General features: G+C 43.9%; 1 protein-coding gene across 1 annotated transcript in view; it reads left to right on the forward strand.

Annotated features, from left to right (window-relative positions):
* Positions 1-3,746: 3,746 nt before the first annotated feature.
* RYBP (RING1 and YY1 binding protein) overlaps positions 3,747-15,489 on the forward strand; it is a 48,447-nt gene continuing 36,704 nt past the window's right edge. Inside the window, exons 1-2 of the mRNA XM_028719383.2 lie at positions 3,747-4,396; positions 5,750-5,875. Coding sequence (XP_028575216.2) covers positions 4,365-4,396; positions 5,750-5,875 — 158 coding nt within the window. The 5' untranslated portion in view covers positions 3,747-4,364. The remainder of the gene's footprint in view (positions 4,397-5,749; positions 5,876-15,489) is intronic.

The raw sequence follows: 15,489 nt of genomic DNA on the forward strand, positions 1-15,489 counted from the left end.
ATTACATTTCTGAGTCACATTTTCCAAATCTTTTCCAAGAGTGCTCAAGGCAACCTGGGCATCTTAAGATGGAAAGGGATAAATGCAATGAAGCTAACTACCTTATTTCTTCCATACGTTCATTTTAAAAATTAGGAAAAGCAAGATAGTACAGCTGTAAAATCTGAGCTTGGGTCTGCCTTTCTTCCTGACTGGTTACATTAACTATTGCAAGAGGAAGGGGAGGAAATGATTGAAGCTTCTTCTTAAAGAAGTTATTGAAACATCCTTTGAAAAATGGGATCATTCAGTTTTGGGACAAGAGTGGCTCCTGTCCTGTTAGCACTTCAAACGGGATGCCTTTTTCCCATATTTGAGCTGTTCCACTTCAAAATTCTGTAGGTAGAGGGTGGGTCCAGTGGAGAGCAAGAGTTCATTGGTAGGTGTCACCTGCCCCACTTCCCCTCGCTTCCTGTCACTGTCCTCATCACTACTGTATTATCCTCCCCAACCCCAGGAGCAGCCCCTCCATTCCTTGACACTATCAGGCGTGAGAAGGAGGCAGTCAGCCCAAAATGGTGGCTGGGTCACTGTTGGTGTGTCTGATGAGGAGCCCAGTCCAGTGTGAGTGACAATAGTGAGAAAGGGGAAGAAGCAACTCCCTCTCTTTCCCTCACCATCTCCTTCCTTCTCTCTTCTCGCTGGTGCTCCTCCTCAGTCGTCGCTGCTGCTGGTCTAGCATGGTGAGGGTCCACCACTGCTTGAGCCCCTCCGCCACCCTGACCTGACCTCTCCTCCCTCCTCCTCCACGCTTGAGTCTCTTCTGCCACCAGCATGGTGAGTCAAGGGGACTATGTGAGTCAAGGGGAAGAGTAGGGCTGGGGTGGTGAGGGAGGCTGGATGTGGGGAACCCCCCTCCACAAACTGGGGGGGGGGGGAGATTTGGTGTCATGGGAGTGTGTGTGCCCTCCAATCTCCAACCCTTCCGACCTGTCCTGTATTTTGCCCGACCAAAGGTGGCAACCCTAATTCACTACTCTTTTTTTGACCTGGTTGAGAAGCCCAGTTTAGGCATCTTTCATAAATTTAGTTTCTTAGTTTGGAGTCCTACACACAACTATTTTGTAGTAAGTCCCACTGAATTCTGTGATATCATGTTTAGCATTGGGATGCATTGAGTTTTTTGGGAGGGAGGGAGATTCACTTGCATTTGTTTTACTTGAGGGGAGTAGGTGAAAGGTATAGATAGACCTGAAAAATAATAAAATGATTATTTCTCCCTTGGTCATCCAAGTAGCCATTTTTCTTTTTCTTTCCAAAAGATGTGAGTCAGTGAGGGAGACATGTCTGCCTGTACATGTCTGCTACTGAATCCCACTTAAAGCAACATTTGGCTGTGGATCTGTGGTCTCAGCCTGCAGCAGAAGCAGACTGAAACCTGAACTAGCCACTCAAACCAAAGCCAAAGGGTTCTTTGGCAACCTCAGAAGGTTACCATGGTGTAGGCCAAATCAGATATGCACAGAAGCCACATATACTGGAATGATGTTGCGCTGGCACAGGAGGCTGTGGGCAGCCTACAGCAATGAGAGCTCCTGCAACACAGTGGGATATGGCAATTTCTGGATATGCTGCTGCTGAAACTCTGACATTTGGTGGGCTTACAGGTGCCCTTTGGATTAATCAAGCCTTTGTGCAGCAGGGGTATGGAGCCATGTGGTTCCTCCCACCTCCTACTGATTTGTGGCAGAGTATCAACCATTGCTTTGTGTAAGTTGTGTACGGACAAGACATATTTTCTTCTCCACAGGAAGAGGATTGTCTCCAGGGTGCTTCAATATGTCTCCAGTGGGCCTGTGCTTCTCTTCTTCTAGAGGGGAATAATGAAAACCGTATTAACATTGCAATGGGAAGCGTATTCCTCAGTCACTGGGACTTTCAGAGGATGAATGCACTTTTCAAAATGTGGAAAGAGCAGTGATGCTCATTATTTCAGCTTCTGGTGATTGAATCAACCTACATATCTAAAAGGAACACAGGCTAGCAGAGCAATCATGTGCTACACCTTTCACTGTCTTTTGCTAAAGGGAAAAACAATTTTAGGATGTAAAAAGGAAGTGCACTGGGGGAGTGGGTATGCGCACGGGGAGAATGTCTGGAATAGTATTTTCTTCTGGGGATGTGTAGCTCACTAAGAAAACATGACACCTGGTGATAATGCTCATTTCCTGTTAGGTATGAAATATACCCAGTGAGTATATCACATTCTCCACTTGCATGTACTGGCAGAAAGGCAGTATATAAATGTGGTAAATAAATACCCATGTATATATTTAAGAGAAGTGGCCCAAGTGCTCTGGTAAACCGAGAAGCATGCTGTTCATATGAGATGCTAGCTTGATGACACACTTTTTATTTCATGTGTGATTTTATGAGGGTTAATTAAGGAATGCATGTAAGTGGCATATTCCTCCTGCAATAGGTGGCAGACTAAAGGGGTTCTGCAAGATTATATTTTGGGCATGGGGCAAGTCTCTCACTTACACCTACTTGGTGTAAAGAGACATTTCCTATGTCCAAAGTGTTAACAAGTCTATAATAATTACTGCAGCCTGGTACCATCTTCAAAATCACTAGTCATGGTGAGAATCCACTCTTCACCTATAGGCATTAGTCTGAGTAGGCACATGTGATCTCCTTGCTTGGGGCAATCCTATTTTGGGGGCCCAAAATAGCTCCCTGGTCATGACGACAAGGTTGTTTGACTTGTTTGTCCAGAATAGGGCTTGTAATTTTGAACGCCACCACACAACCTTCATTTGAAGCAGCTTGCAGTGGTGTGTAAAAGTGCAGGTTTTGCTCAGGATGATGTCCACAGGTTTTGCAGGCAGAAAGAATACTCCTGTTAAGCAAACTGAAGTTGGGAAGGGTGGAGATTTATAACCCTTTAACCACTTCGGGAGTGTGACAAGATGCTTCAGTGGTAATTATTCCACATGTCTGGCACACAATCCTGGGAGGGTTTATTTAGAAGCGAGTTCCGCGGTATTCCATAAGAGTTTGCTCCCAAAGTGTGTTCAGGATTGCAGCCCAAGTAACCTTGAGTGTGCGGCCTCCTGAGAGTGACACACGGAAGGGCAAATGTTGACACGTTCTTCTTGCACTTGATAAGTGGCTGAAGAGACATAAGCTGCCCCTGTGGGTGGTTAATAGACCCCCCTACACCTGAGCATCGTTACCTCTCTCCCACTTCTTTGTGGGCGACTGTCTGAGGGGAGGAAGCAAGAGGCCTGCAGGCGGACCCAAGTTTCACATCGCACACCCTCCCCATAGCCTGTGTTCTCTTTCCCTCTCCGAAAGGGAGCTGGGAGAGGGAGGCACTTAAATGTACACGGGCCATTTCCTACTGCAGTGTGGGTGACGTTATTCTCTTTATTGGACCCCCCCCCCCCCGCCTCGCTGTTCAGGGGGCGACTTTGTTCCCCCAGAAAAACAACCAGGGGGTGAAACACTGTGCGGTTGACAAGGGCGAAGCAGACACGGGGCCACCCTGAGAGGCGGGCGACACATTTCGCACTCCACGCGAGTGGGCGAGCGGCAACTCGGGCGGCGCGTCATGCTTCTCGCGCGCCCACCGCACCCCACCCCCGCGTGACTAATCCACTTATATGCGTGTGTGTGTACACGCACACGTCTGAAAGGGGGGCCGCGCTCGACGCGAGCGGCTACGACCGAGGCGGGGTCACACGCTGGCCTTGTGGGTGGCCAGGCGCCGCCCAGCGACGGCGACACGCTTCCCTCGCTCGCTGGCTTCTTCCACCGCCAAGCCTTGGGAGGGAGCGGCGTCCCTGCAGCATTGCCCTCGTCGCCGAGGGAGCCGTTCCTCCTCCCGGGACGGAGCGGGGTGTGCGTGCGCTGTGTGCACCGAGGGGCTCAGGGGTGGTGGGTGCTTGGAGGGAGTGTGTGCGTGTTTTGGTTGTGGGGTGTGGGGGGGGGGGGGAGAGAAGCTGCACGTTCCCCTTCCCTCGCCCCAGCGGAGCCCAAGGCCGGGCTGCCCGGATTGGCCGCGGAGGGCCGCCAGCTCCGCCCGCTGTAGCCGTGCTCGCCTTGGCTGGGAGGAGGAGGAGCAGCGGCGGCGGCGGCGGGGGGAAGAGGAGCCGAGGAGCCGAGGCTGCGCTCCGTGCGCTGCCTAGTCTGGAGCGGGGGAGCCTGGCAGCGGCAGGAGCGGCGGCGGCGGCGGCTCAGGAGCAGCAGCGGCGGCGGCGGCAGCAGGAGCAACCCGGATCCTGCTGGTCTTGAGGAGGAGCCAGCCCTGCGAACCCTCCGCTTCTTGCGCGCGAGGCAGAAGAGGGGGCCGCCACCCCCGCCGGCGCCCCAACCGATCCATGACCATGGGCGACAAGAAGAGCCCGACCAGGTAGGAGAAAGCGGGGCCAGCGAAGGGGGGGGGGAGTCGGCAGAGGAGCCGAGAGGAGGTGTGTGGGGGGGGGAGAGGCTCCCTTCCCTAAGATGGAGACGAGGGTGGCGGTGGGGACAGGAAGGAGCGCGCCGCGCGGGTGCCAGCCGAAAGCACCCACCACCACCCACCCCGCTTTCTTAGGCTCAGGGGAGGGGGGTGGGGACGGCTAGGCCCCGGGGTGGCGGAGGAGGTGGTGGTTGTAGTAGTGGTGGGAGTCGTGGTGGAGGGAGGGGGCTTTTTAAGATGGAGGAAGTAGGTAAAGAAGGGGAGAGAGAGCAAGCTTGTTTGCCTTGCCTGCCTCCCAGCCAGGTACAGAAAACTCCTTGTTTTTCCAATTGTGCTGGGAGGCGAAGCTGTAGGGGCAGGAAAGCCAGAGAGAGCTCCTTGTGTGGCTAACTGCTGAAAGGAAGGGGGGGGGGACGGGAGGTTTGTGTGTGTGTGTGTTTTTGTGTGTGTGTTTGCTCTGTTTTGTGCCCAGGGTGGCTCTTAAGATGGAGGGAGTGTGTAGAAGCAAAAAGGAGGAGGAGGAGGAGGGCGAAGTGTTTGTGTTTCTCTCTCTGTTGGTGCCAGGGCTAATCTGGTGTTAGAGCAGCTATGGCGGCTGCTTCTCTCTCTCTCTCTCTCTCTCTCTCTCTCTCTCTCTCTCTCACACACACACACACACACACACACACACACACACACACAGCTCCTCGTCTCCTCACACTGACTTCTTCCAGACAAAGGGAGATTTAACAAGGTAAAGGAGACAGACAGACAGACGAAGGGGGCGCATGGAGGGACACGCCTACAATCCTTTAAAGTACAATCAAGCGCGCACACACACACACACACACGCACACCCCAAGAGGGAGGGTAACAAGCTCGGATACCTTCCACCATCGCCTTTTCCCTGCCCTTCCAGATTCAGTGGGTAGTCGTTGTTGTGTGAAAATTGATTGCCTTGAGATTGAAGGTTGGAGGGGGAAATGTTCCCCTTTCCTCTCTTGCTACTACGGGGGGTATGGCATGGTATGGTGTTGGGGGAAGGTTGCGGGGTAAGGCATGAGAAACGTGTGTGGTGAGAAGAGAGAACAAAGTCGTATTTTTGGCTTGATGGGTGCTTTGTACGCTTTCCTCACTGCTCCATCGAAAATTTGATTACTTTTTAGGCAAGGAGCAAAAAAATAAATAAATAAAAGGCAGGCAAAGCAAAGCAGAGCATAGTATGAAACAGCTTTGCTTTATGATCTCGTTTCTAACATGTTTTATTCTTTCTTTTCCTCCTCCTTCTCTCCCCCCTCCCCTTTCTTCCTACACATACTTCTCAAGGCCAAAAAGGCAAGCAAAACCTGCAGCCGACGAAGGTTTTTGGGATTGTAGTGTCTGCACCTTTAGGAACAGTGCTGAAGCCTTTAAATGCAGCATATGTGATGTCAGGAAAGGCACCTCTACAAGGTACATTGTTCATATTCTAATGTGCTAGTCGTCCCTTTTCCTCCTGTAACTAACTGTAATGCTGCTGACTTGTTGATTTACCATGGTGGTGGGAACGAGAAATGACTCCCTTTGAAAGAATGTTTAAACCTGTGTTTTGTGTTACAAGTGTTCATGTACACATTAAAAACAAGTGTTTGTAGGTACTGTATCCTGTATAATAATTATTTGATGCTATTTGCTGTATGTCATGTTTGTAGGTAAAAAGAGGCCTCTGGGACTTTCAGATCAGTCAGGTTTGATTGGAAGCTGGTTTTTTTCTATGACATAGCCTTTTGGCTATAGTCTGAGGAGTGCCTTTTTTGTTTTCTGAAGGTTGATAAAGAGGCACAACAGAAGCGCAACTTCAAAGTCCTGCTTTGTTCTAATAATAATGACTTATTTTATGTAAAATAAAGGAACTTTGGAAAACCAGTTTCCTGAAGAATACTATGGGTTATGCATACTTGCAGAGATGTTCAAGTTATGTGTAGGAGTGCTGCCATATGACATCTAACACTTGGATTTATGTCACAGAAACATAGCAATAATGCAGATTTATGAGATCCTGAGATAGCTTTTTTGATTAACTTGTATGTATTAGTGATGGATTCCCCCCCCCCCCCCAAAATGTTCAAAGTGTTAAGTATGAGTTAGGTAATTCTTTCAAAGTTTTAGGCTGACAAGTTGTCTTAACTGAATTGGGTGTTCTATTTTGTATGCTCTCCTTAGTACTTTTGGAAAGTTAATCAGCTTTGTCATATGTTGCATGCTTTTTATGTTAGAAAAATCACAGAATTTTACCATGAATAGACTTTCTAATGTGAAGACTCTGCAGAATGGCAGACAGCAGGTTGTGTTGTTGATTGGGAGCAGTTGGTAATGTATTCGTTAAGTATTTTGAGCATGGCAGAGTGAAAGCTGAAAATGCATGCTTCCAGTGAGAAAAACTTTCTGGATCATTGAGGCTTCTTGTGACATGAGCGAGTTAAGTAGGTGTCAAATGTCCACTCGTGTATGTACTGTGCATGTCTTTTGAGTATTTCTACACTTTGTACTGTTTTGGAGGACACTGATTTTAAGTCTAATATATATCACGGTCTAGAACGTGTGTGTGTGTGTGTGTGTGTGTGTGTATGTATGTGTGTGTAGACTTCAGTCACGTTCATTTAGGCTTTAGTATTGTCAGTGAATCCACCTGTGGCTCTTTCATACAAACCTGTTGATTTCTTTTGGGGTTGAATTGTTCTATACCTACTTGCAGTATCAGCATATTGTAGATTGTGTTTAATAAGGATGGGCAACTGGAAGTTTGTGGGCTAGATGTACTTCCTGTGTCAAATTTAATTTAAGGTGTAGTAAAATGTTTCCCACCAGTTTCATTCTTACAGACTAGAACAATGTTTTTAAGTTGCATGAAGTAAGCTTTGAACTTCAGTATTTGATCTCTTTCTGATTTGTGTATATATATAAATTTGTTGTATATAATGCTTGAGATCTGTAATTGGGAAGGCCTGACTGTTAAGAGTAGACTTTATTGGGGAGCTGTTGTAGTGCTCATGAGGGACTCTGTTTTGTGAGGCAAAATTTACTCCAAGCCTTCATTGTACAGTTTGCAGAACAGTCCTCACAATGGATACAGATGCTGTGCATCCCCTTTGTGTAGCGTAATTTGATTAGTATCCTTATTTGTTAAAAAGCATATTTTTGTCTCTTAAGGAAAAACAACCTGGGGAGGGGAAGAGACAATAATCTTAATATAGAAACCTTATCCCATTTAATTACATATTAAATTAAATTATTCAATTAATAATGGAAAACTTTCAGCTTAGGCATAGTTGTCAAGTGAGCATTAGAATTAGAAAAATGTTTCGTTACTTTATTATTATGTGTTCCCTGCAGCAGAAAGCTTATGTTGACCTCTTGTTAGGTTTCTAGCTATATTTCTGCCTCTATGAGTGCAGTTTCACCAAAGTCAGTATGATTGCATTCACTTAAGATATAAATGGGAAACTTGTTGCTCTTCAGTATGTTGGAGTTGGACCATGAAGGCCAGCCAGGGAGAGGGGAGTTTAAATTCAACAACATATGGAGGGCTACTAGTTCCCCACCCCATATTTAAAGTACGCTTTCAGTATGTCACTATATGCTTTTAAAGTAAGTGCTTATCAATGATATTTCATAATAAAATGTAATAAAAATGCATATTTAAGTATTATTTATAAACCAACTCAGTATTGGACATAAATTTGTAAATAACTCAAATGATAGTAACTGAACACTAACTAAACTCAGCAGTGAGTTTTGGTTGTGGCTTGGGAGTTACTGTATATGATGCATGTTGGTGTTTCAGGAAACCTCCTGCATTTTTTTCATTGACACTTAATGTACAACAATTCTATGGTTTATGGTTTGCTATTACTCAGAATATTTGTATCTGATGATACGATCAGTGTGCATGCTTGTATTGTAGAAAATCTCAGTTGCGAATATCTACTAGGATTGCTTAAGGACCAGTAAGTCAGTCCTCCAGAGTATCAGCAGCAAGATACCTGTTTTTGAGTGATACTGTTAGGGATAGAGACATGAGCTGGAATGTCCAACAACGGAAAGCATTTATTATTTATCTAAATACTTGAATAGGGAAGGTAAGCTTTCTTAAAGATGATTTGCACCACCTTCTATATTCCCTCGTCTTACCTGCTCAGTCCAGGGCATCTAAATATTCTAAGAGTATTGAAGGATTTAAGCACTCATTCTGCATCATGTTCTAAGCTAACCGTATGAAATTGTTAGGATAGGATGGTAGCAGTGGTCTTGGTGGTTAGGTTTATTTTTGATCTGGGGTTCAGAATATGTCTTTTGTGCACCAGCTAATAGATTTTGGGTTCAGTTATAAAGGTTAATGTGGATTGTGAGCTGATTAATCTTTGAGATATTGTGTTTTGGGGAAGGAGGTAGGTGGTCATGACCAAAAGTGAAAGTCTCACTTGGTTTTCTCACTCAAGAAATGATTCTGCTGTTTCTGAGTTATTTTCACATGAAATAGTGAATGATGTGGCAGAGGAATAAAATTTACTTGAAACTGCACCTGGAAATGGTTTACTGAATGTACCTGATGCACTTTAAATTTCAGAAGCATGGCTTGGCATGTGAAAAGTATCTTGGGATTGTAGTCAAGCACAACCTGAACATGAGTCAGCAGTGTGGTGCAGCTGCAATAAAAGCTAATGCAATTTTAGTCTGCATTAATAGACTCAGTTTTCAAGTCATGGGAAGAAATAGTTCCATTTTGTTTATTAATGACACTTATATGCTATCCCATAACATAACATAAAGCAGTGTTCCCCAACCTTGGATCTCCAGCTGTTTTTGGACTACAACTCCCATCATCCCTCACTAGCAAGACCAGTGGTCAAGGATGATGGGAATTGTAGTCCGAAAACAGCTGGAGACCCAAGGTTGGGGAACACTGACATAAAGGTATCTGGGCTGTTTACAATAATTAAGAATAAAAACAAATTATATACAAAACCCCCATAAAATCAAAAGTAATGTTATTTTGCACTAGTCAGATCTCATATGGAGTGCTGCCCAGTTCTGCACATTGTTTAGGCAAATAGGAATGAGTAAAGAGGAGTCAAGATGGTAAGTGGTATGGAAAGTAAGTCCGATGAGGCAAAATCAAAGGAACTGAAGGGTGATGCAAAGAACTTTTCAAATACCTAATGGTCTGTCTCACAGAACAGGGCAAAAACTTTTTTTCTGCTCTTCCAGAGGGCAGGACTGTATGTTAACAGGCTCAAGTTGCAGGGGGGTAGATTTTGGTTCAACATTGGGAGAAACATTGGGTAAGAGCATTTCGAACAATAGTAGAACCAGTTACAGTGGTGTGGTAGGCTCTGAATAGCTGAGTCAAGGAGCAAATTCTTAAAAAACTAAAATAAGCAACCTTAAAGGTGTGACTTGCGTAAACTCAACAACTCAGTCAGTTTTAACAACAGTTCACATCATTCAAGGAAAAGTAGGCTCTCTATGGAGTTACCCCAATAATTTTATTGTTTTTCATGTATTTTGTTTTGCCTTTTCATATAGCATTTTCTATACAGCTACATACAGTTCAGAAAAGTTATACTGCAGTTCTGTACCACAGATTTGGAAAGAAGCTCCACTGATTTCAGCGGAACTTATTTCTGAGTAAACTCATACAGGAGTGCTACTTATGACTAAACTTTTGCTTCTATCTTTTCAGCATTCAGTTCTTGTTTTCTTTAAACTCCTTTATTGACCACATTCCTATTGTTAACGAGAACTGCAAATTGTTTTCTGTGATTAGTTTTAATAGCGTCGGCTTGCTTTTTGTGCAGTGTGCATGTTCTTGCTTTTTGTGTGATGTGCGTGCTCTTGCTGTCATATTGTCTTTTTCCTTGCAATCTTATCTTTTGAGCTATCTTGTTTGTAAATTCAGCTCCGTGGTTCTCTGTTGACACCATCAGTGTAAAACTGAATAGGATTCTTGTGTTCATAATTAGTTTCGTATTGCTATAACTATACGTACCGGGAAAAGTGGCACTTTGCAGTTGTTTTTAACTCTGTAGTCCAAACCAGATGCAACATCAGTGGACATGTTTATTTAAATCAGGGGTCGGCAAGGTTTACCTCGCCTGGGCTGGTTCACTACCCCTGATTTAAATCCAGGTCTGCCCCAGCCATATAAAAAAACAAGGGGCAAGAGCTGAAATTCTTTGAAAAATCATGTGTTTGAGAGAGAGACAGTATGTGTGTTTATCCATCTGCTGTCTGCAGCTTGCCTTTCCATAGTCTTCTCTTTCTCACCACATCCCCCCCCCCATACCAAAACTGAACTTCAATTCCAAGTGTGAATTCAGGACAGACAAAAGTGCTTGGGGGAAGAGAGGTGGCTGTGAATAGGTGAGCAGTGTACTTTAGAAGGGGTCACCTCCACTCATCTGTGTCATGCTTTTGCTCTAGAAGTCAGATTTCCCACCCATGATTGAGGCAGATAATTTAACTAAAGCAGGAGTAAGGGACCTCTAGTCTGCTGGCAAATTGCTGCCTTCTAGGTCTAACTGTTTGTTCCTTAGGATTCTCCCCAGTCAATGCCCCTCATCATTCTGCACTCGCCTGAAGTGCTTTTCCCTAGCCCGCAAAACTGGGCAGAGCAACAGATGTGATTCTTACCTTTTACATTCCAGCCATGCAGAAGCTACAATTTTCTATACATCCCCCTCCATTTTTCCATCTTTCTTAAAGAGAAGCAAACAGACAGAATAAAAATTCGAGGGCACATTCCAGTTTGTAACAAATGAGACCTATTTCCCATTTTCCTTCTTCTACATCTTAACCACCTTTTGTCTTTGACCTGGAATGGTTAGGCATTAATTTCCATTGAGTGAATTAAGATTTTTTTGGAAGCTGATTGAATATGCTGAGGGACCTGTCCTTAAAATGGTTGTGACCAACTTCCTTGGTAAGCACAATGTAAGTAAAAGTACAGTACAGTGCTACTTTAACAATCCTTTCCTTTTTATATAATACTACAGTGGTACCTCGGGTTAAGTACTTAATTCGTTCCGAAGTCCGTTCTTAACCTGAAACTGTTCTTAACCTGAAGCACCACTTTAGCTAATGGGGCCTCCCTCTGCTGCTGCGCCGCCGGAGCACGATTTCTGTTCTCATCCTGAAGTTCTTAACCTGAGGTACTATTTCTGGGTTAGCGGATTCTGTAACCTGAAGCGTATGTAACCCGAGGTACCACTGTATAATTGATTGCAGCACAGTTTGCCAATACAGTTGAAAGCACAGAACTCAAGTTATTCCCATGTTCTTGGTGTGTCTTGCATTTTTTATCTCTATAATCAAGACTTCCAGATTATCTTATGTGCACATAAGATAGTTATGCGAACAACTATCTTGGAAATAAAAATTCAAAGGTGGAAAAGCATGAAAGAGTAAAGAATTGGATTTTTAAGCGTGTGGATTTCCCCCCGGAATAATCCTTCTATATGCTTAATAATCAGTAGGCAAGAATGTCCTTTTTGTTTACAGCCTATCTCTGCAAAGATTGCAAAGCTTGCATGCTTCCCCCCCCCCCCCAATAGTAAAATTTAAGCGCATTCCTCTGTGGGGGGAAAAAATACTTTTTAGAATTGGGCCATAACTTGACTTAGGGAAAATAGGCAGAAAACCTTTTGCCTATTTCTAGAATCCTTATGCCTCTTTTATGGGTTTCTTTTTCTAATGAATTTCCCTACACCTTAGATCAGTGTTAGAAACTTCCATTGTTCTAGGGGCATTTTGCAACAGAGAATTTAATAAGCGTGAGCAGTTTTTGAGCTCTGGGCGCAGTATTGCGCTTAAGATTTCAGGTTAAAACTGCAAAGTGGAAGGAAAAAGGAGCACCTTTTTCTGCCTCCCCACTTCCAGCTACTGTCTGAAGACTGGAGAATAGACTTTCTGAAGAATATTATGGGGGTGGGCAGGGGAAGGACTAGACCATGTAAAAAATGAACATAATATTTTAGCTGCCGTTCATTCATTTTCAGCTTTGTATTCTATTCTTGTTATTAATCTGTTGTTTGCGCCTGTAACCTAGGTTTGATTTAGCTCCTAGCTTTCATATCCCATTTTCTAACACTGCCTTAGATGGGGCAGTGTTGGAAAGGGGAGGGGGAACTACCTCAAACAACACCTTGGTGTCCAACGAGGCTGCACTGTCTTGCACAGGAGGTTGGCAGAATGAGTATCCAGAACTACATAGCTCTCTTGGAAGTTATAAAGGGGTGTGTGCTTGACATTTTGCCCCTTCAGGTAGCTTTGGAAATAAACCCCAAATGCCTTGGCTGAAAGCTGTCATGGATGAAATAAAGGATTTCAAAGTTGGAAAGTCTTGAGTGCTGTAGGAGTGGTGTTTTCTTTTATGGACATAAAGTACGGGCAGTTCATCCTTTTTGCTGGTAGTCCTTGTTGGTAGGCCCCTAAATGAAAACAAACTCCTGTGTGTACCTTCCTTTCACTGTTCTGACAGTTTCATTGTTCAGTAGGCTAGTCAGAAAGCCATAAAATTCACCTGTGGAGAACTTAGGTCTAAATAGTCTTTCACTTCAATCCTTTTTTAAAAAAGGAAAATGGAAGCCAGTCATGTGACTTAAAAGATAATAGCTTTTTGTTATGCAATTTGGTTAAAAAACTGCTATATCACTGCATGTGGAGATCCCCTGTGATGTGCGTTTGTCTTTAGATTTAGTCACTGTGTGTCTCTTTCAAAGTGTAATGCTTAAAAACAGTGAAGCCCAGTGACCTACTTTATGAGCTTTCATATGGTTCTGTAGGTCAGTGGGTCTCTTTGCAGAATGTAGGTCATTTGGAAAGGTGTGCGTTTCTTCCATAACAAGTAGCTTTTGACCTGCCGTTGAATTTACACAGGTTAGATGTGCAGCTTCAGGGTTCTCTCCCCCTCCCCCCATAGAGATATTTTTGACTGTCTGGTCCTGACATGTTACTCTGCTGTATGGCAAATAGTTTGGATGTAATCGGATGTATTTTTAAAAGGTGACATGTTCTAGACAAACCAAGAGAACCTTTATGTGTCTATATTTTGCTCAGTAATAAACAGAAAACATATAGGGTCTGTTATACAATACCCTAAGCAAATGCCCAATGTATCTTAGAAGCGGGGGATCAATGATTTTTGTATTGTTAGGTTTTCAAACTTCCTGAACAAATAAACATTGAATCAAATTTATTATAATCTTCAAAGCAGTTTTCAAGAAAGCATAAAAATGTTAATTCAGTTTAAACAAAACCTGATCGGTAAAACAGCAATAAAAATTAACAATAAAACTTCAGAGCGGTAAATAATCAAGGAACAGATGACCAACTTCTAACGAGATTTAGGAATGCCTGAAAAAAATGTTTTCCTTGGTGCTGAAAAGATACAGAATGGGCCTCACTGAAAGGGATTTTCCAAAAACAGAGCACCACATCGGAAAAAGGCTTCTTCCTTCAAGTCTCATGTCTAATATCTGAAGGAGGGTACCAAAATCTTGACATATAGGCAGGCTCTTTAGTTCAGCTTCTTGAAAAGCTTATTTTGCATTGGAAAAATGATCACCTACCAACCTTTCTAGTGGTTTAAAGAAGTTGAAGAAACATGATCTTGTTTCTTTATGATTATTTGGTGTCTTCATCCTTCAGGGATCTGGAATTATACCATGTCAGGTGAAGAAAGACAGGACATGAATGCAAGCACGGTATAGTTTAGTTATCAAAGAAAAGCTCCTGTTGAACTTTGCTGCAGTTCTTATTTGACTGGAATCCGCCCCCCCCCCCCCCGGTATATTTGTGTCCTGTGTTTCTGGGCTAAGTTTCATAAGTTCCTGTATAATATTTGATAAGACCTGGAGAAGTCTAGTCAATAGGCCTTAATTTTGCTTACTACAGTCATAGGTTTCATGTAAGAGACACCAGGACTTAAACTGGAAAACTTAACCTTGGCGGTGTTTGGTAGCTCCATTGCAGGTTAGGTTTGACTCTAGCAAGAGGGTCTAATGTGGCGACTTTTATAATTCGCATGGCTCTGCCGCCAAAGCAAGCAACCGGTCCTTGCTATCACTCTTGCTAGATATAAACTTCAGCAACAGCAGTTTGGAGATCCTTGCCTAAACAGTACAGTAACTTGGCTTCTGACTGCCACTGTTTCTTGCCTTTTTGCACCAATCTCAGTCCATCTTCTGATTGTGTTTTTGGCTTATCTATGCCTGCCTCCCAATTCCTTGTTTCATCCTGCTTTTTGACAGATTATATATCTATGCTTTCATTTTTTTATTCTTGCTTCACCTCCCAAATGAACCTATGGCTATGGGTTTTGGTTCACCCCAACAGTCTCCTAATCTGTTTTTAACAGACCGTTTGGCATCTGACTCCTAACTGCATGGATCACATCTTGCTCCTCTCCTCAGGTGTTCTAGAACAGCTCAGTTCTCAGACTTTTGTTGACAAGCATGTAATAGGTTTTAGTAGCATTTAGTGCCATGGATTCAGTCTGAGAAATTCAATGGGACAGACTAATGTTACCTTTTAAAGATATATCTGCATTGTCCCCTCCCAAATACTTAGTTGTATTCAGCATAGTGCTAACCATGTAATTCTGCTTGCCCAACAGAGCTTCCCCTCTTCCACTTGCAGGTCTTCTGAATCTGTTCCAGGGACTCCTCCAAGTTAACTTGGAACATAGTACAGTATAGATTGAATAGTTTGAGTGATAGCCATTGGTGGTCATACCGAGATTTCAGTGAGTAAATGTGATGAAACATTGGATGTCACCCTTTGTGTTGTTCGTTTGAGGGCTACTTGTAATTCTGTAAAGCTCAGGGGTCCAAAAACGTAGACGCATTGTTCTTAGATTGAATGTACAGTTGTACCTTGGCTCCTGAACGCCTTGGGAGTCGAACGTTCCGGCTCCCAAACGATCGAAAACTGGGAGTGAGTGTTCCTGTTTTTGAACGTTCTTTTGGAAGCCAAATGTCCGGTGGGGCTTCTGCGGCTTCCGATTGGCTGCAGGAGTTTCCTGCAGT

This window comes from Podarcis muralis, chromosome 2, assembly GCF_964188315.1.
Source record: "Podarcis muralis chromosome 2, rPodMur119.hap1.1, whole genome shotgun sequence".
Lineage (NCBI taxonomy): Eukaryota > Metazoa > Chordata > Lepidosauria > Squamata > Lacertidae > Podarcis > Podarcis muralis.